The 22,681-nt window shown below is 42.1% G+C and overlaps 1 protein-coding gene across 5 annotated transcripts in view; it reads left to right on the plus strand.

Annotated features, from left to right (window-relative positions):
- The window catches only part of LOC124798006 (1-acylglycerol-3-phosphate O-acyltransferase ABHD5-like), a 102,758-nt gene extending 81,366 nt beyond the window's left edge, over positions 1-21,392 (plus strand). For all 5 annotated transcript variants that reach the window (XM_047261195.1, XM_047261196.1, XM_047261197.1 and 2 more), the window contains one exon: positions 20,357-21,392. In XM_047261195.1, coding sequence (XP_047117151.1) covers positions 20,357-20,578 — 222 coding nt within the window. In that variant the 3' untranslated portion in view covers positions 20,579-21,392. The remainder of the gene's footprint in view (positions 1-20,356) is intronic.
- Positions 21,393-22,681: the final 1,289 nt, after the last annotated feature.

The raw sequence follows: 22,681 nt of genomic DNA on the forward strand, positions 1-22,681 counted from the left end.
TTCCATGTCAAACATTCCCTCTCATACAGCCTTGGCATTCGAGGTAAACGAAATTTGTTTGGATGCAGGCTCCTTACAGCAATACACCACCACTCTCGCTTCAGCCTTTACTGAATGTAATTATCCCAACAGCCTAATTCAAAAGAAGATTTCCCAGGTCATCGCATCCAATCCTGGTATTGCTGATCCCACCAAAAAACAACTTGGGAGCACACCAGTTGTCACCCAGTATTCTCCTGGTCTTGAATGTATTAATCAGCTACTTCAACAAGACCATTACTTCCTAAAATCATGCCCTGAAATGAGATCCGTTCTGTCTGAGATGTAGCCCACTACACCTAGAATAGCATTTCGTTGACCTTCCAGTCTCCGCAATATTATTGTAAGACTATATGCTCCTTCTACACCCATCTCCCTACCATATGCCTTCTATCCCCTGTGACTGTCCCTTGTGCAAGACTTGCCCTATGCACCCTCCTACCACCAACTATTCCAGCCCTGTAACTGGCAAAACGTATACATCAAAGGGAGAGCCACCTGTGAAATGACATGTCATATACCGGCTGTTATGCAAAAACTGATTGGCCTTTTGCAGTGGTACGACTACCACCCAGTTATCAGTCAGGATGAATGGGCATAGGCAGAGGGCGTATACAGGCAACACACAATATCCTGTTGCAGACCTTGGCACCTGTTTCTCCACATGCGTCATCTGGATTCTTTTCCCAGACACCAGTTTCTCAGAACTCTGCAGGTGGGGACTAGCACAACAACATTTCCTTGGTTCTCACCCCCCCCCCCCCCCCCAGCCTTTATTTACATTAATTCCTTCCCTCTCAACATTTCTTCACAGTAACTACTCCTTTCTTCACTCCATTTTAGATTTCTACATCTTTCATTTTCCGACCTGTCCATTTTTTCGCAGTCTCTCCTCCCACCTCTGTTACATACAATGTATGTAGCTTTTCACTCTTATTAACTCATGCACGATGTTTTAGTAGTAATCTCTGTTTTGCATATTATTCTGTCTTCCACCTTTAAGCTATCAGGTTATCAAATCTCGTCCAGTGCGGTCCCCAACAATCAGTCTTTCCTTCTTATCCCGTTCGGGAAGTCTCCACTACCCTGGTGTTCTGGGTGACTTCTCTGAACTGTACCCCTTTCCCTAAACCTCTTCAGTCCTTTCCTTTCTCTCCTCTTCCTTCCCATTCAGTTCTTCTGCCAGAAGAATGGCCACTGGCTCCGAAAGCTTGTTAGAGTTAAACCCTTTTGTATGTGTGTTCCCCTGCCGCTGGTTGGTGAGTAGATTTGTTATCTATCGATTTACATTCTGAATGTTTGGAATTCTGTTGCAGTTGAAGGTGCATTTTGGTTGATGTCAGGGGTGTACCACAGAAAGTGTTGCATACGCACTGTCTACATGCTGTAAGCTATGTAATACATCTGCATCATTACTCCATCATTGTACTGACATTTTAATTTAAATGTATCATCTGCCACTCCCCTGCAGATGTATCTGTCTTGTCCTGTGCTGGTGTCACATTGTGTAGTCCACCCAAGGGTTTATAATTCATTCAATTGTCTTTGATTCCTGTCTCCCACACACAAATCAGTAACAGTAGTCTTTGAACACAGTGAATATTCAAGGTACTAAAAAACTGTGTTCATAATGGCTTATTATTTTTCATTGCTCAGATTTAATAATGTGGTTGTATGACATGCTGTTGCATCAACAAGATGTAATGGAAATGCCATGTGGCGAGGGCCTCCTGTCAGGTAGACTGTTCACCTGGTGCTAGTCTTTCGAGTTTACACCACTTCGGCGACTTACGTGTCAATGGAGATGAAATGAAAAGGACAACACAACACCCACTTCCTGAGTGGAGAAAATCTCCAAGTCATCTGGGAATCGAACCTAGGCCATCAGGTATGACATTCCGTTGCGCTGACCACTCAGCTACCAGGGGCAAAAAAGAAGACGTAATGACTTTTCATATCATATTTGCCACTTGTATTCAACTACACTTAGTGCCCATCACTTCTAGTATGTGCATTCTTGTACATCTACATACATACTCTGCAATCCACCATACGGTGTGTGGTGGAGGGTACCTCGTACTACAACTAGCATCTTCTCTCCCTGTTCCACTCCCAAACAGAACGAGGGAAAAATGACTGCCTGTATGCCTCTGTACGAGCCCTAATCTCTCTTACCTTATCTTCGTGGTCTTTCTGCAAAATATAAGTTGGCGGCAGTAATATTGTACTGCAGTCAGCCTCAAATGCTGGTTCTCTAAATTTCCTCAGTAGCTATTCATGAAAAGAACACCTCCTTTCCTCCAGAGACTCCCACCCGAGTTCCTGAAGCATTTCCGTAACACTCACGTGATGATCAAACCTACCAGTAACAAATCTAGCAGCCCGCCTCTGAATTGCTTCTATGTCCTCCCTCAATCCGATCTGATAGGGATCCCAAACGCTCAAGCAGTACTCAAGAATAGGTCGTATTGGTGTTTTATAGGCGGTCTCCTTTACAGATGAACCACATCTTCCCAAAATTCTACTAATGAACCGAAGACGACTATCCGCCTTCCCCACAACTCCCAGTACATGCTTGTCCCACTTCATATTGCTCTGGAATGTTACGCCCAAATATTTAATCAACATGACTGTGTCAAGCGCTACACTACTAATGGAGTATTCAAACATTACGGGATTCTTTTTCCTATTCATGTGCATTAATTTAAATTTATCTATATTTAGAGTTAGCTGCCATTCCTTACACCAATCACAAATCCTGTCCAAGTCATCTTGTATCCTCCTACAGTCACTCAACGACAACACCTTCCCATACACCACAGCATCATCAGCAAACAGCCACACATTGCTATCCACCATATCCAAAAGATCATTTATGTAGATAGAAAACAACAGCGGACCTACCACACTTCCCTGGGGCACTCCAGATGATACCCTCACCTCCGATGAACACTCACCATCGAGGACAACGTACTGGGTTCTATTACTTAAGAAGTCTTCGAGCCACTCGTATATTTGGGAACTAATCCCATATGCTCGTACCTTAGTTAGGAGTCTGCAGTGGGGCACCAAGTCAAACGCTTTCCGGAAGTCAAGGAATATGGCATCCGTCTGATACCCTTCATCCATGGTTCGCAAGATATCATGTGAAAAAAGGGCTAGTTGCGTTTCGCAGGAGCGATGCTTTCTAAAGCCGTGCTGATGCATGGACAGCAACTTCTCTGTCTCAAGGAAATTCATTATATTCGAACTGAGAGTGTGTTGGAGAATCCTGCAACAAACCGATGTTAAGGATATTGGTCTGTAATTTTGAGGATCCGTCCTTCTACCCTTCTTATATACAGGCGTCACCTGCGCTTTTTTCCAGTCGCTCAGGACTTTACATTGGGCAAGAGATTCGCGATAAATGCAAGCTACGTAAGGAGTCAATGCAGTAGAGTACTCTCTGTAAAACCAAATTGGAACCCCATCAGGACCTGGCGATTTATTTATTTTCAACCCATTCAGCTGCTTCACAACCCCAGGAATGTCTATCACTATGTCCTCCATACGGGAATCTGTACGAGACTCAAACGGCAGTATGTTTGTACGATCCTCCTGTGTGAAAGATTTCTCAAATGCTAAATTTAAAATTTCAGCTTTCATTTTGCTGTCTTCCGTTGCCAGGCCAGACTGATCAGTGAGTGACTGGATGGAAGCCTTCGACCCGCTAACCGATTTTACGTAAGACCAGAATTTCCTTGGGTTTTCAGCAAGATCTTTTGCTAAGGTATGACGGTGGTAGTGGCTGTATGCTTCACGCATTGCTCTTTTTACAGCAGCACGAATCTCTACTAACTTTTGCCTGTCCTCATTCTCCTGATCTTTCTTGTACTGCGAGTGCAACTGTCTTTGCTTCCTGAGCATTCTCCAAATTGTGCTGTTAAACCACTGTGGGTCTTTTCCATCCGTAACCCACTTTTTCGGCACATACTTCTCCAATACGTGATTTACAATGTGTTTAAAAGTTGCCCATAATTCTTCCACGTCCATCGTTCCGGGAGTAAATGAAGTTGATTCATTTACTAAGTGGGATGCTAACAACTGCTCTTTCTAGTAAGAATACTCTCCTAACCTTCTTGACCGACTTTTTAACTTTCGTAACCATAGTCGTAATGACAACATCTTGATCACTAATCCCTGTCTCAACACTGACACTGTCGATGAGGTCTGGTCTGTTCGTGGCTAACAGATCTAAAATATTTCCATTACGCGTTGGTTGTCGATTTAGCTGCTCAAGACAGTTTTTGGATAATGTGTTCAAAATTAATTCATACGACGGCTTGTCTGTACCACCTGTAATGAATCCATAGACATCCCAGTCTATACTAGGTAGGTTGAAGTCGCCTCTGACTAATATAGCATGATCCGGGTACTTCTGCAATGCAGAGTGTAGACTCCCTTTGAATGATTCTAGAACTTTCATGGTGGAACCTGGTGGCCGGTAATAACACCCAACAATTAACTTTATTTCTCCTAGCCCTGTTGAACGTGTCCAGATAACTTCACTCTGCTTCAACCTCAGGAGACACAATATTTTTGTCAACTGCAATGAAGGCACCACCTCCTACGGTGTCTAATCTGTCTTTCCGATACACGTTCCAACCCTCACTAAATATTTCAGAACTTCCTATCTCAGGATTCAGCCAGGTCTCAGTCCCAAGAATAATTTGCACGCCACACACTTCCTGGAGGGCAGTAAATTCAGGAACTTTATTCCGAATACTCTGAAAATTTACTGCTAATATCTTGATAGCTGAAGTGTCTTTACACTGTGCGCGCCCTGATTTTCTTGCCTGCACATTGACTGGTGAGTGTTCATCAGGACACCTCGCACTACTGCCTTGCCTAAAAAACTCCCATGTGCACGCCACAAGTACTCTGTTATGCAAGTAGCTGCTTCCTTTGTGTAGTGCACCCCTGACCTATCTAGGGGCATCCTACAATTCCCCACCCAATAGCGCAAGTCTAGAAATCTGCAGCCAAGACCGTCACAGAGTCGACGAAGCCTCTGGTTGAGACCCTCCACTTGGCTCCAAACCAAAGGACCCCGATCCACTCTGGGAACGATGCCGCAAATAGAGAGCTCTGCTTGCACCCCGCGTGCGACGCCAGCGATCTTCACCATATCTGCCAGCCGCCTATACGAACTGAGGATTACCTCAGAACCGAAGCGACAGGCATCATTGGTGCCGACGTGAGCAACTACTTGCAGACGACTGCACCCCGTATGCTCGATAGCCGCAGGCAAGGCCGCCTCCACATCTTGGATTAGGCCCCCCGGGAGACAAACTGAATGCATGTTGGAATTCTTTCCATCTCTGTATTCTATTTCCCTAAGGGGCTCCATCACCCACCTAATGTTGGAGCTCCCAATAACCAGCAAGCCTTTGCCTCCGTGTGCCTGCTCGGGCCCTGCTGAAGGAGCGGCCACCTGCCCACTGACAGGATGAATGGGCGAGGCCAGCCGGCCAGCCTCCACATTGACCCTCCACCTCGAGCGACGCAAATGCGTTGCAGTCCGCCACTCACCCTGAGGTGAGGGCGGCCTCAACGCGCCGGGTACACTAGAAGGTGCCTCTGCGACTGAGTCAGTGGACGCAGCAAGCGACACCTGGAGTGTCTCAAGCAACGCGCCAGACCCTCCACCGTCACTGCACATCGAGGCAGCAGCCTGAAGGCGGCTGACCGTGGCCAACAGCACTCTCAGCTGCTCGCGAACTGCGGCCAGTTCCTCCTGCGCCCGCACACAGCACTCGCACACCCTATCCTTCCTACTGCTAATATCTGGACGTATAGAGTTGAGTCAAATGAAACAGCAATATGCGACTGCACAGTTGCGTCACCAGCGCCAGATTGAGCTGTGATATATGAACAATTACTTACAAACTAAGCAATCAAATGACCAGGACTACGCCACTATACAGATATTACAATGCGATCCTACCCCTGTCTTAGTACAAATGACAACCGCCTACACGATGTTACACTCTACCGTTATTAAAATTTGATACTACCCCTTTCTAATTCGAAAATACGCAAAGATCCAAAGAATTTCACCACGCAAGCACACAAACACACAAAGTAATTTGAATTAAACCTGCGGAACTAATACGAAAAACTGAATATACGACTTGTTTCTGCTACTGCTGCTCACACACATCACTCTACAAGCACAGATGAAACTGCACTGGCCTCTGTCTGCTGCTAACTTCCCTCATGATATAGTATAATTTACACAAGCAGTAGCATATGGACGAAATTAGATGTAAATATCAACATCTACGTCTATGCCCTACTAACCACTGCAGGGTGCATGGCAGAGGATACATCTCATTGTACCAGTTTGTTGGATTTCTTCCCATTTCATTCAAATACAGTGGGTGGAAAGAATTATTTTGTTTGAATTCCTCTGTGGGTTCAGTAACTACTCTAATCTTATCCTCAGAATCCCTATGTGAGCAATGTGTTGGGGGATTGTAATATACACTCCTGGAAATGGAAAAAAGAACACATTGACACCGGTGTGTCAGACCCACCATACTTGCTCCGGACACTGCGAGAGGGCTGTACAAGCAATGATCACACGCACGGCACAGCGGACACACCAGGAACCACGGTGTTGGCCGTCGAATGGCGTTAGCTGCGCAGCATTTGTGCACCGCCGCCGTCAGTGTCAGCCAGTTTGCCGTGGCAACGGAGCTCCATCGCAGTCTTTAACACTGGTAGCATGCCGCGACAGCGTGGACGTGAACCGTATGTGCAGTTGACGGACTTTGAGCGAGGGCGTATAGTGGGCATGCGGGAGCCGGGTGGACGTACCGCCGAATTGCTCAACACGTGGGGCGTGAGGTCTCCACAGTACATCGATGTTGTCGCCAGTGGTCGGCGGAAGGTGCACGTGCCCGTCGCCCTGGGACCGGACCGCAGCGACGCACGGATGCACGACAAGACAGTAGGATCCTACGCAGTGCCGTAGGGGACCGCACCGCCACTTCCCAGCAAATTAGGGACACTGTTGCTCCTGGGGTATCGGCGAGGACCATTCGCAACCGTTTCCATGAAGCTGGGCTACGGTCCCGCACACCGTTAGGCCGTCTTCCGCTCACGCCCCAACATCGTGCAGCCCGCCTCCAGTGGTGTCGCGACAGGCGTGAATGGAGGGACGAATGGAGACGTGTCGTCTTCAGCGATGAGAGTCGCTTCTGCCTTGGTGCCAATGATGGTCGTATGCGTGTTTGGCGCCGTGCAGGTGAGCGCCACAATCAGGACTGCATACGACCGAGGCACACAGGGCCAACACCCGGCATCATGGTGTGGGGAGCGATCTCCTACACTGGCCGTACACCACTGGTGATCGTCGAGGGGACACTGAATAGTGCACGGTACATCCAAACCGTCATCAAACCCATCGTTCTACCATTCCTAGACCGGCAAGGGAACTCGCTGTTCCAACAGGACAATGCACGTCCGCATGTATCCCGTGCCACCCAACGTGCTCTAGAAGGTGTAAGTCAACTACCCTGGCCAGCAAGATCTCCGGATCTGTCCCCCATTGAGCATGTTTGGGACTGGATGAAGCGTCGTCTCACGCGGTCTGCACGTCCAGCACGAACGCTGGTCCAACTGAGGTGCCAGGTGGAAATGGCATGGCAAGCCGTTCCACAGGACTACATCCAGCATCTCTACGATCGTCTCCATGGGAGAATAGCAGCCTGCATTGCTGCGAAAGGTGGATATACACTGTACTAGTGCCGACATTGTGCATGCTCTGTTGCCTGTGTCTATGTGCCTGTGGTTCTGTCAGTGTGATCATGTGATGTGTCTGACCCCAGGAATGTGTCAATAAAGTTTCCCCTTCCTGGGACAATGAATTCACGGTGTTCTTATTTCAATTTCCAGGAGTGTATTTCTAGAGTCATCATTTAAAGCCAGTTGTAGAAACTTTGTTACCAGACTTGCTCGGGGTAGTTTACGTCTATCTTCAGGAGTCTTCCGGTTCAGTTCTTTCAGTATTTCTCTATCACCCTCTGACAGATTAAACAAACCTATGACCATTCATGCAGTGCTTCTCTGTTTACATTCAATATCCCCTGGTAGTCATACTTGGTACGAGTCCCAAACACTTGAGCAATATTCTAGAATTGGTCACACAGTTGATTTGTAAACAATCTTCTTTGTTGACTGATTACACTTGACCAGTTTCTACCAATAAACCGAAGTCTGCCACCAGCTTTACCTATGACTGAACCTATGTGATCATTTCATTTCATATCCCTACAAAGTTTTATGCCCAGGTATTTGTACGAGTTGGTCAATTCCAACAGTGGCTCATTGATTTATAGTCATGGTATACAATGTTTTCTCATTTTGTGAAGTGCACAATTTTACATTTCAGAACATTTAAAGCAAGTTTGACCATTTTCACACTACTTTGAAATCTTATCAAGATCTGACTAGATATTTATGCTGCTTCTTTCAAATAGTTCTTCACTGTAGATAATTGCATCATCTGCAAAAAGCCTATGTTACTATTGATATTGTCTGCAAGGTCATTAATGTATATCATGAACAGCAAGGGTCTCAACACAGACCGAGCGAGGTGGCGCAGTGGTTAGACACTGGACTCGCATTCGGGAGGACAACGGTTCAATCCCGCGTCCGGCCATCCTGATTTAGGTTTTCCGTGATTTCCCTAAATCGCTCCAGGCAAATGCCGGGATGGTTCCTTTCAAAGGGCACGGCCGACTTCCTTCCCAGTCCTTCCCTAATCCGATGAGACCGATGACCTCGCTGTCTGGTCTCCTTCCCCGAAACAACCAACCAACCATCTCAGCACAACTCCCTGGAGCACACCCGAAGTTACTTTTTCATCTGATGATGACTCTTCATCCTTTGTCCTTCCTACCAAAAAATCCCCAATCCAGTCACAAATTTCACTTGATACCCCATATGATCGGACTTTTGACAGTAAGCATAGGTGTGGTACTGAGTCAATGCTTTTCAGAAATCAGGAAATACTGCAACTACTGATTGCCATGATCCAAAGCTTTCCGTATGTCATGTGAAGAAAGTGCAAGTTGGATTTCACACAGTTGATGTTTTCAGAATCTATGCTGGCTGGCATTGAGGATGTTACTCTGTTCAAGACACCTCATTATGTTTGAGCTCAGAATATATCCTGAGATTCTACAACAAATCGGTGTCAGCGACACTGGATCGTAGTTTTGTGGATCACTTCTACTACCCTCCATGTACACGGATGTGACCTGTGCTTTTTTCCAAGAATTGAACATGGGTTTTTGTTTGACGGATCTACAGTAGAGTACAATTAGAATGGGGGTTAACTCAGCCACAAATTCAATATAGAATCTGGTATGGATTCCATTGGGTCCTGGAGCTTTGTTCAATTTTAATTATGTCAGCAGTTTCTCAAACTAATACCAATTTTATTCATCTTTTAAGTGGTATGAGGATTAAATTGGAACAATTCTCCTGGGTTTTCCTTTGTAAAGGAGCATTTGAAAACTGAGTTAAGCATTTCAGATTTTGTTTTGCTTCCTGTCTCATTTGCTAGGGAATGGGCATTAACTTTGGTGCCACTAAAAGCCTTTACATATGGCCAGAATTTCTTTGGGTTCTGTGACAATATATGACAATATTCTGCTGTGGCAGTCGCTGAAGGCACGACACATCGCTCTCTTAACAGTCAATCTATCTATAGCCCCACTCTTTGTTTTATACCTATACGCAGTAATCCCTGTTTCTTTAGAAGTTGCTTTACAGTGACTGTATACCAAGAAAGTTCTGTCCCACTATGAATTGTTCTACTACCCAGTGAATGGTCAGCTATTCTTTTAAACTTGATCCAGAGTTGCTTTGCACGCTCCTGCCATGTGCTGAAAGTTTCGGGTTGTTCATTGAGGTATGACACTACTGATTCTTTTTATCTCATTTACTGAACATATATGTCTTTCTAGCTTGTTTTGGTTGTTCTTTGTACTTTGGTAATCATTTAAAGCCACAACTGCACCATGGTGACTGATACCAGCTTCGATGTGGACATCCTCAAAGAGATCAAGTCTACTTGTTGCCATTAGATCCAATATATTTTCATCATGAGAGCGTTTCCTAACTATCTGTTGTAGGTAGTTTCTAGAGAAGGTATTTAGTAATATTTCACAGGATATCTTATCATGCCCACCACTAACAAAACTGTATTTTTCTCAATTAATTTTTGGGTGATTTAAGTCTGCATTGATGATTACAGTACAATTGGGAAACTTATAAACATCACTGCTAAAACATTCAATTACTCTTTGGTGGTGATGTTTTTGTTGTTGTGGTTTTCGGTTGTTATGCAGCTCTTTAAGCTAGTTTATTGTGTGCAAGCCTTTTCGTGTTGGAATAACTACGACAGCCTACATCCATTTGGACCTGCTTATTGTTTTCAAGCTATGGTCTCCCTCTACAATTTTGACCCCCCACCCCCTCCCCACTTACTTCCATTACCAAACTGGCAATTCCTTGTTGCCTCAGAATGTTTCCTGTCAACCAATCCTCTCATTCAGTCAACTTATGCTATAAATTTTCTTCCCCAATTCAGTTCAGTACCTCTCACTTATTATTTGATCTAGCATCTGATCTTGAACATTCTTCTATAGCACCACAATTCAAAAGCTTCTTGTCTGAATTGCTTATCATCCGTGTTTTCATTTCCGTACAAGGCTACATTCCAGATAAATATCTTTGGAAAAGATTTCCTAACACTTAAATTTATATTAATATTAACAAATTCCTGTTTTTCAGAAATGCTTTTCTTGCTTTTGCTAGTCGGCATTGTATATCTTCCCCATGATTTACTGAGACTACATTCCGTTCCCCATGTTTTACTTTTATTGATGTTCATCTTATAATCTCTTTACAAGATACAATCCATTCCATTCAACTGCTGTGGCAAATCCTTTGCCATCTCAGATGGAATTACAAAGTCATCAGCAAATATCAGAAGTTTTTATCCCCTCTCAGTGAGCTCTTTCCAAGTTTATCCTCAGTTTTCTTAACAGCTTGCTCAGCGTACAGATTGAATTACATTGGGGAGAGACCACAACCTTGCCTCATTCCCTTTTCAACTACTTTCCTTTTCATGCCCTTTGACCTGTATAACTGCCTTCTGGTTTATGTGCAAGTTATAGTTAACTATTCTGTCCCTGCTAACTTCAGAATTTCAAACAGTGTATCACTCCTGTCACCATTGTCAAGGACTTTCTCTAAATCTATAAAGACTGTAAACATAGGTTTACCTTTCTTCTGTCTATCTGCTTAGATGAATTTAAGGGTAAATATGGCCTCACGTCTTCCTCCATTCCTCCGAAACACAAACTGATCTTCCCCAAGACTGACTTTTACCAGTTTTTCCATTCTTCTGTAAATAATCTGTATCAATATTTTGCAATGAAGACTTATTAAACTGATGGTTCATTTGGTAGTATTCACATGTGAGCACCTGCCTTCTTTGGAATTGGGATTATTACATTGTTCCTGAAGTCTGAGGCTGTTTCAATTGTTTCATACACTGATCAGCCAGAACATTATCACCATCTACCTAATAGCCAGTATGTCCACCGTTGGCATGGATAATAGTGGCAACACATCATGCCAAGGAAGCAGTGAGGCCTTGGTAGATCACTGGAGGGAGTTGGCGCCATACCAGCACCCACAAGTTACCCAATTCCTGTAAATTCCAGGCAGGGGTTGATGAGCTTTGACGCCATGTTCAATCACATCCCAGATGTGTTCGATCAGGTCCAGATCTGGCAAGTTGGAAGACCAGCACATCAATTGAAACTCACCACGGTGTTCCTCGAATCACTCCATCACACTGCTGGCCTTCTGACATGGCCCATTATCTTGTTGAAAAATGCCACTGCTGTCGAGAAACATGATCGTAATGAAGGGGTGCATGGAGTCTGCAACCAGTGTGTGATGCTCCTTTGCTGTAATGGTGCCTTAGATGAGCTCCACTGCACCCATGGATGCCCACGTGAATTTTCCCTGGAACATAATGGAGCTTCCGCCAGCTTGTCTCTGTCCCATAGTGCAGGTGTCAAGGAGCTATTCCCCCGGAAGACGACGGATTCATGCCCTCCCATCAACATGATGAAAATGGTATCAGGATTTGTCAGACCATGCAATGTTCTGCCATTGCACCAGTGTCCAGTGCCAATGGTCATTTGCACATTTCAGTTATAGTTGCCAGTGTGATTGCGTTAATGATATTGGCACATGCATGGGTCATCAGCTGCAGAGGCCCAGCATTAGGAGTGTTTGGTACACTGTGTGTTCAGACACACTTGTGCTCTGACCAGCATTAAAGTCTGATGTTAGTTCTGCCTCAGTTTGCCACCTGTCCTGTTTGACCAGTCTGCCCTGCCTACGACGTCCAACATCTGTGATCAAATGTGGCCACCCAACCCCATGATGTCTGGATGTGGTTTCACCTTGGTTTTGCTACATGTTAAGAACTCACCAAGCACTCCTTGAACACACAACATGTGCAGTTTCCAAAATGATTGTGCCAAGCCTCCAGGCCATCACAATCTGTCCTCAGTCAAACTCAGATATATCACGTGCCTTCCCCATTCTACGTATGGACAGCGTCCTCACTGATATTGCATGCACTGTGCGTGTGTGCGACTAACAGTCATTCCTCGCCAGGTGATTCTGTTTTGCCTGGATGAGTTTATGTCAGTACTAGGTCAGTGGTCATAATGTTGTGGCTGATCCGTGTATTATCTAGTACAAGGGGTGGAATAATTTTGGCTCTCACAAGTATCCAATAATTCTGAGGGAATGTTGACTACTCCAGGGACCTTGTTTCATTTAAGTCTTTCAGTGTTCTTTCAGATTCTTATCACAGTACCATATTGTCATTCATATTCGCATACTTGCTCTTCTCGTCATATAATATTGTGCTCAAGTTATGTGTTTTACTTTATATCGACCCTCTGTATATTCTGTCCACCTTTCAGCTTTTCCTTCTTTGCTTAGTACTGGCTTTCCATCTAAGCTCTTGTTATTCGTACAGCTGCTTCTCTTTTCTCTGAAGATCTCTGTAATGGTCCTGTTGGTGTCAGTTACCTTTTCCCTTAGATATACATGCTTCTAAAGCCAAGCATTTGCCCTCTAGCCATTCCTGCTTAGCCACTTCTGTATTCCTTTTTGCGTGCTTCATTTGTTGTATTTTTATATTTTCTCCTTTTGCCAATTAAATTCAGCATCTCCTGAGTTATCCAAGGATATTTACTAAGCCTTGTCTTTTTAAGTATGTGATCCTCTGCTGCATTCCCTTTTTCATCTCTCACACCTAACCATTGGTTTTCTGTTGTATTCCTTACTCTGTTTCAGCCCAGTGTTGCCTAATACGCGCTCTGAACAACCTCTGTTTCTTTCAGCTTAGCCAGACCCTATCTCTTTTATTTCGTATCTTATTGCAGTTCATCAGTTTTAGTTTGCAGTACATAAACAATAAATTATGATTAGAGTCAAAATCTGGTCCGTGGTAAAGTCTTAAAGATTCAAATCTGGTTCTGAAATCTTTGTCTTACCAGTATATAAGAAATCTGAAACCTTCCAGTGCTCCAGATCTCTTCCATATTTACAACCTTATTTCATGATTCTAAAACCAAATATTAGTCATGTTTTTTTTGTTTTTACCAGGCAGCTTCTTCTTTCATCCCCCCCCCCCCCCCTTTCCCGTACATTTCCCTTTTTAAATTGTCTAACCCGCCCACTCAATTACAGGATCTAACAATCCATGCTTTGATGTGTAGAATGTCAAATCTCGTTTTTGCTTCTGACATACTCCTGAGTAGACCCAGCCCGTAGATCCAAATGAGAGGTTATTTTACTTCCAGAATATTTTACCTGAGATGATGTCATCATCATTAAGCCTACAATAGAGCTGCATTAAAAAAAATCATGGCTATAGATTCCCCTTGCTTTCAGCCGTTTGCAGTACAAGCCTTGTAAGGCCATGTTGGCTAATGTTACAATGTCAGATCAGTCAATAGTCCAAACAGTTGTCCTTTCAACTGCTGTTCTGCCTTTTCAGAAGCCACAGATAGTCTGGTCTCTTCACAGATACCCCTCCATTGTGGTTGTATATGTGGTACTTTATCATTGAGGTACACATTCAGCTGTTTCATCTTGGTGCGGTTCGTGGTTCATGGGGGATGCCAGAAAAACCTATATTTTCTGTTCAGGTGACACATGTAATAATAGTGTACTAAAGTAAATGGTTATTATCTGCATTTAGAGTTTTTACGTCTACAGAATATATTCTCCATTGTGATATAACTGTGAAGACTACTGTAGCATTTACAAGGCAACTAAAGATGGTACCAGATAGTTTCATTTTGGTCAAAAGTAGTATTGTGGCCTAAAAGACACACTCTAAATGTTCAGTATGTGTTTAATGTTTGTAGATCTAGCATTAACATAAAATGGCGACAGTTCAAAGTTGCATTGAGACAAAGATGCTATACTTTCCCGGAATAAATTTTATCGTAAGAGTAAAGTCAGGTGAACCAGTTTGATTATATGTTAAAATGAAAATGGGGAAATATTTGTAAGTATTTATTTACGAAATAATGCCACCTTTTTAGAGTGGCAAATAATAAATAGTACAATTATTTATTTTGGAAACAAATAAAACTCAGTGTTTATTCTTAAAATTATTTAATTGGATAGATAAAAAAAATCTGCTCACCAAGTGGCAGCAGAACACACACATAAAAGACTGTTATGTTTGGCAAGCTTTCGGAGCCATTGGCTGCTTCTTCAGGCATAAGAGTTGAAGGGGAAGGTAGAAGGGTGAAGGAAAAGCACTGGAGAGGTCTAGGAAAAGGGGGTAGATTTTGGGAAAGTCACCCAGAACCGCGGGTCAGGGGAGACTTACTGTACGGGTTGAGAAAGAAAGACACATTTTTTGTAGTTTTATGAAACCAATAAATTACGCCTTTTTATTTTGGGCTATGTGTTAAACAATGCACGTAGTAGGTTATGCTGAAATTGCATTAGGTTTCTCGCTTTTCTTTCTATTGTTACCATAGTGTGTTGTCTGATTTTTTGCAAATCTGTAAGAAGTGATAAATTAAATGGTATACTTAAGAGGTTTTCCAATAGTAATTGATACTAGTCACCGACCCTTTGCCAAAAGAATGATACTTCTGTTTTATCAAAATGTGTTTTAGTGTATTGTCTTTGCAGAGTCCAAGACATTGCACTGTAGTTGGAATTTCGCTATTTGAAATTATGCCTTTCTTTATTCAAAATGGTCATAGACCCTAGATATATGTATGCCTATTTATGAAACTCAGGAAAATAGTTGCTAATATAATTTACTGCTCATGACAGTTGTTGGAAACTGTTACTGATTCTACAGGAAAATAAATAAAGGTAAGCATCTGTCCTGGAGTGCTTTTATTAGATTTACAAAATGGAGTTTCCAATGTGTCTGAAACTGGAAGTGTACAGTCCATTTGTAGTGACAATTTTTACTAACATCAGTGAAAAATGGACAGTAATCAAGATTATTGGAAATCTGGGAGCTGTTCAATGATCAATGGGGCAATGTGCATTGGCAGTTGCTGGGAGAGATAAATAGATAGGTGAATGGACGGAAGATAAACTAAGGAAATTCTTTGCTGGATTCCAAGAGATAGAGAGACAAACAAAATGAAGACCTATGGGAAGGTGTGGCCATTAAAATTATACCACTGGGAAATATAACAAGCAACTAAGTTTTATCTGTTAAACAAACATATTATAAAGAAGTTTTACTTTTTGTGAGTATCGAGCATAATGTGAACATACGATTAAATTTGTAGGTAATTTGAGGGTGTGCAAACTGTGAAATTTAGTGCACAGGGCTGCCAGCTCCGGCACCAATAGCAACTCTAACCCACATGGGCATCGAGTCACACCAAGCTTTAATGTCAGATAAGGGCACGTTGTTCCATACTGCTTGAAGTCTGCACCAAAGTTCACCAACAGTAGTGCCTGGTAAGAGGCTGTGTACCAGACTCTAGGCAACTCATGGCCAAATGTTTTTGATGAATGAGAGAGATTAGGATAACGCGCTGTGCAGGGCGACAGTCAACATACACATTTACATCTACGTCTAAGTCTGCGTACCCCACAAGCCACTGACTCTGTGTGGCAGAGGGTACCCTTTACCACAACTAATCATTTCCTGTCCTGTTCTATCTGAGATAGAGCAAGCAAAAAAACAACCACCCATGTGCCTCTGTATAATCTCTAATTTCTCATAGTCCTTAAGCGAAATTATGTTGTTGGCAGTAGAATCGTTCTGCAGTCAGCTTCAAATGCTAGCTCTCTAAATTTTATCATTAGTGTTCCTTGAAAATGATGTCACCTTCCCTCCAGGGATCCCCATTTGATTTCCCGAAGCATCTCCTTAATACTTGCGTGTTGCTCGAACCCTCTGGTAATAAGTCTACCAGCCCACCTCTATTGCTTTGATGTCACCCTTTAATCCGGCGTTATGCTGATCTCAAAGACTTGAGCAGTACTCAAGAATTGATCACACTTCTGTGCTATGTATGGTGTCCTTTGCAGATGAATCTCACTTTCCCAAAATTCTCCCAAAAAACCGAAGTCGACAATCAGCCTTCCCTACCACAACCCTCACATGCTGGTTCCACATATTTAAACAATTTGACTGTGTCAAGCAGCACACTATTACTGCTGTATCCCAACATTAGGAGTGTGTTTTTCCTACTCATCTGCATTAACTTATATTCTTCAACATTTAGAGCTAGCTGCCATTCATCACACCAACTAGAAATTGTGTCTAAGTCATATTGTATCCTCCTGCAGTCAATCAACTTCAACACCTTCCTGTACACCAGTGTCATCAGCCAACAGCTGAGATGCAGATTGCTACTCATCTTGTCTGCAAGATAATTTATGTATGTAAAAATAGGGGTCCTATTACAATTTCACACAGTGCTCCTAACAGTACTCTTATCCCTAATGATCACTTGTCATTGAGGAAATCATCTTGGGTTCACACATGCCCTGTAGAGGACGTTGGCAGCATACGGCGTAGTGTTATCCTAATTAAAAGTAATATCATGGAGACTTCAAAATGGAGGCATAGCAGGAAATGTAATAGTTGTTTGAGGAAATTTTGGTCTTGCAGTCAGTTGACATCAACTAAACTCCACGATATTTCAACTGGACGCCTGCCAGTCATTCTCAGGTGAGCCACCGAAGACAGATGAATATGTCCTCCATTCCACCACACATAAGTACATGCTAAAAAGTAATGTCTCCAAATTTTTTACATGAAAACCCTCAAAGCCTTTTAAATAAAACAAACATTATCAACATTCTTCATTTTTATTCTTCATGTCTACTTAAATGCAGCCCTCTGCTGATGGAGGTCTCTTGATTGTAGCTTGTAACATGGTGGTACGTATTGTAACTATGTTGGTGCATGAGAAATGGCATGCCGTAATATAGTTTCAAATTCAAAGATTTTGTCCACATGTGCAGCACCCCCTCCTTCAGCACAATAATACCAGACCACACATCAGCACTGCAGCATGTGCAAAAATCGAAATCCTGGGGTTCACTCTCATCAATCAAACAGTTGTGACTTGGCTCCATCGGATTTTCATCTGTTTCCAAAACTTAAAAAAAACACATTTGAGGACTTCATTTGATAGTGATGAAGCAGTGCAAGCAGAGATGAGATTGTGCCTCTGTCAACAAAGTCAAACATTTCTGCAATGTTGTTATCAACAAACTGACTGTCATTGGGAGAAATATGTTTGTCACCAGGGTGCCTTTGTTGAAAAATAAATACTCTCAAAGAAAACAAAACAAAACAAAACAAAACACCCACCACAGAGGAATTATCTGAATGGGACTGAAATCATTAGATGTATACATACAATGGAAAATCCAGGATGAAATCTAACAATATTATGAAAAGGATAGTTGCTGCTCACCATTTTGTTGAGCCCAACCTACATAGGTAGGAATGATCATCAAAATAAAATAAGAGAAATCAGAGCTCGAACGGAAAGGTTTAGGTGTTCGTTTTTCCCGCGCGCTGTTCGGTAGTGGAATGGTAGAGAGATAGTATGATTGTGGTTCGATGAACCCTCTGCCAAGCACTTAAATGTGAATTGCAGAGTAATCATGTAGATGTAGATATCGCAGAGATGCTGAGTCACAGATAGGCATAACAAATAGACTGTCACAAAGTGAGCTTTCAGCCAACAAGGCCTATGTTGAAAATAGACACGCCCCCCCCCCCCCCCCCCCCACACACACACACACACATGATCACAGTTTCTGGCAGCTAGGCCAGACTACAAACAGCTGTCAGTACATGATGGGAGAGGCAACTGGGTGGTTGGTGGGAAGGATCCAGATGGCACAGGCTGTGAAAACATTGAGTTGGGCAGCGTGCTCAGTGACAGGGTGGTCCACTTGTTTCTTGGCCACAGTTTGTCAGTGGCCTTTCATGCAGACAGCTTGTTGGTTGTCATGTCCATGTAGAATGCAGCACAGTGGTTGTTGCTTAGCTTGTAGATCATTTGACTGGTTTCACAGGTAACCCTGCCTTTGATGGGATAGATGGTGGTGGGTGGATATATGGGACAGATCTTGCATCTAGCTCTACGAGCTATGGGGCAAGGGGTGGGGAGTAGGGGTTGTGTAGGAATGGACGAGTATGTTGTGTAGGGCAGCAAAATACCAGTGTGTCTCCAGACACGTCTTTGCTTTTCATTGGGCTCAGTTCGAAGTGGGACTCATCACTGAAGAAATTCTACTGCAGTCAATGAGATTCCAGGCCAAAGACTTTCCTGGGTGCGCTCCAGGCAGTGGTGAGATACCAACATGACTGTCGCCCACCATATAGCCTTACGATCATGAGTGATGATCTGGGCTACTATTTCTTTTCATATCAGGACCCCTTTAACTGCCATCCACGGCAGCCTTACAGCACAGCAGAATATCAGTTATATCCTACACCTCATTGCTTTTACCCTCCATGGCAAACTGTCCTGGCCTTACACTTCAGCAAGATAATCACTGCCCATAGAAGGTGTGAGAGCTTCTACTGCTTATCTTCATGCTTGCCAAATCCTACCTGAGGTAGCGAGGTCACTGGATCTCTCCCCAATTGAGAACATAATGGGCAAGTCCCTCGAACCAGCTCAGGATTTTGTTGATCTAACATGCCTGTTGGACAGAATTTGGTATGATATCCCTCAGGAGGATGTCCAACAACTTTATCAATCAGTGCCAAGCTGGATAACTGGACCAACACACCACTGACTTGCTCAATTTGTGAAGCTCTTTCTCTTTAATAAATCATGCAGATTTTCTGAAATGTAATCATCACATCTACAGATTTCCATCCCATTTGGATAATTCTTTCATGGTGCACCTCCCCCCCCCCCCTCCCCCTTCCTCTTAGAGTGTATGTTGACATGAAGAGTGAGTGATGATATAAAATGTATATAACGTTTCTTTTTTTTTAAAAAGGCTTTTAAAAATTTTTCACGTAAAAAGTCTGGAGCCATCACTTTTCAGAACACCCTCATATAATGCACTGTGAGTATTCTTCGCAGGCACCAAAATGGTGTTGAGAGATGGAGCTCACTGCCCAGCAACAGTACCCTAACTAGTGGAAGTGCAGAACTTACCTGCCTTCTGTGATGCTGCTCACCACACATTTGCGCAGTTTCTATAGTAACAGAGTCCCAAAAAGATATTGCTGTAGCCAAAATTATTGTTTTATCATAATTTGTGGAATGTCTGATGGAGACAATATTTTTGATGGAATAAGTCATTTTTACTGATATATGCGTGTTGTTCTGTATTTTCGAAACTTATAAATGCAGCTCACACACATGCGTTTGCGTGAGTGTGTGTATGTTGCCTACTTATGACAAAGGCCTTGTTGGCCGAAAGCCAACTTTCTGATAGTCTTTTTGTTGTGCCTTTCTGCGACACAGCATCTCTGTTATATGGTGAGTAGCAAACATCCTTTTCATTATATATGCTTATTTTGGTGCGTACATTACACCCACACAGTGTCTGCAGTTACTTTAAAATAATCTTGTATAGAAGCTGAAGTGGTAGAATTCGTATTTAGACATACCCTGTTTCATTTAAAAATAAATGATGAAAGTCGGGTTAAAATTGTCAGATCTACATTTTTTTGTTGCAGGTTGTTACTGGAGCAGGGCATCATGTTTATGCTGATAAAAGTGATCTTTTCAACCGCCATGTTGTTGAAGCTTGTGAAATTTCAGACCTTAAGGAAAAAACCATTTTTGCTCTTCGTGCACAAAATGATAAACAAGAAAACGAGGAGGAAGAAAATAAGAATAAAGAGAAACTTGGAGAAAATCCGAGTACACCTCATAGCACAACGAATGATCCCCTCTAACATGGGTGCTACATGTGAAAGGCAACATTTTTTAAACAAATTATGTCATCATGTATGTTGAAAGTGACATCAAACATGTCGTCTTGGAGTCATTTTATATTACATATTTAATGTGCAAGGAATGAAGTAAATGTAGGTATATTTTCTGTGGCAGCTGGCTCTCCCATAGATAAATATTAAAGTGTGAAATTGTTCTATTGCCATTAAATGGCAGCCTTCCAATGTATTTTATTTTGTACATTATTAGCAAGGAATTTTGCTTACATTGTACAAAGAACACAGGCATGTCTGAAAGAAGGTCCAACTTGCTCATCAGTGTGTGACTGGACTGTATCAGCTTTATAAAAAGTCCCATCATACCTCTTCTGCCTTCCTCTGTTTATCAGAATCCATACTACCTCACATTTATCTATTTAGTGTGCCCTACATCTGTGTGCATCATTATAGGTAAAGCTTAATAACTTTTTTACCCAATTTCGTATTACTGTGGCTATTCACGATTTGGGGGCAGTTTTACTCTCTTCACATGATAAAACATTACTGCTGCAAAGTAAGCTAAGTTCATTCATCTCAGTTACAGATTGTTAAGATATATTATTACTAATAGGAGGAGCAAGCTGCTCTTCTTATTTGGATTGTGATACTTGCCTTGTCAAATGAAATTTTACTATGCTCAGTTGTTTGATATTTAAAGTTTCTAGTTTTTTAATGGTAAAGAAAAGTATTTATTTAGAAATGGCCACAATTATTCTTCTGTGATAGGTGCTGTGAAATTTGTATATTCATTTGGTTGTTTTTGTGAGGAATGTTGTTTATATATTTTGTTGGCAGATTTAGTCCATAATGGTTTGAATCTAATAATCTGTCAGTTAACAAATTAATAAAAGAACAAAATATATTTATTTAATATTTGTGAGTGACTCTTCCTGTGTCATATTATTGAGAGTTGTCATTTTTGAAATTTATATGTGATAATACTTTCAGGTAGTTTCATTTGGGTTTTTGATGATGTTTTTAATGCTAGAGATAAAGCAATTGACGTTCTTCCACAATTACAGTTAGAAAATCAAAACTTAATTTTTTTTAAATTACTCATTGAGTCGTATTTGAAAACTGAAATAAATGAAAGTTACCGTCTACAACATCTAAGTGTTAACAGAGACATGTCAGAGTTGATACTTTTGCAGCATACATCAGCAAAATGACTGATTTCGTCAAAAATAGCGTCTCTACCAGACATTTAGACTTTTATTTGTTATTGCCTCACTCCATAGTCCTTCTCAGTCAGGGACGAGAGTAATAACTCATTTAGTTAGAGGTGCATGTGTTTGGGCTGGCTTGCTGTCATTGCAAAATACACATCATCTCACAAAAGTGACTGGAAGGCATACTAGATGTCTCAGAGCTCAGATGATGGCCAAACTGTGATTCAACCACAGTTTTCTAACACATAACAGCTTCCCAGTAACTTGGGTTATAGGAGTATGACATTTTGTGACATTGCCTTTCTTTATATTTATTCTTATCCCCTGTCCTTCACTCTGTTTTCTTTTGAGTTTAAATGAAGATTCTGTTTTGTTCTGCTTCCAAATGTGAATTTGTGAGAGTTTAATATTGAAATTAAATAATCATGTTAACTGTATTACAAATCAGTAACCCCAAAACTCTGACATGATCCAAAGAGTTGACACCAAGAAAACAGTGGCATCTGCATTTTATATATTTGCAACAAAGTAATACATTACAAATTTAAATACACAAGCTGTGCATTAGAAGTTACTAAAACTTATGGAAATGGACATTTTCAATTGGATGTTTTAAAGAAAGATCTGAGAAGGTACTGTTTAAATTTTGCTGATCATAAGATACTATTTGTAAAATTTTGTGATGATTTCCATCCTGACTACATAGTAAACCTGTCTACGAACAATTTCGTCACCACATCTTACTAAGATGGATTGTGCTGAGTGATAAAGAAAATTTTCACTCTGCGTGTTTCAGCTCAAAGTATAGGAATAAAACTGCTTTCGAACCAAGCAACTTCACGAGGTTAAAGATATTCGTCTGTAAGCTGTTGAAGTTTTTCTAAGCAGGTGCCACTCT

Source organism: Schistocerca piceifrons, chromosome 5, assembly GCF_021461385.2.
Source record: "Schistocerca piceifrons isolate TAMUIC-IGC-003096 chromosome 5, iqSchPice1.1, whole genome shotgun sequence".
In the NCBI taxonomy this organism is placed as follows: Eukaryota; Metazoa; Arthropoda; class Insecta; order Orthoptera; family Acrididae; genus Schistocerca; species Schistocerca piceifrons.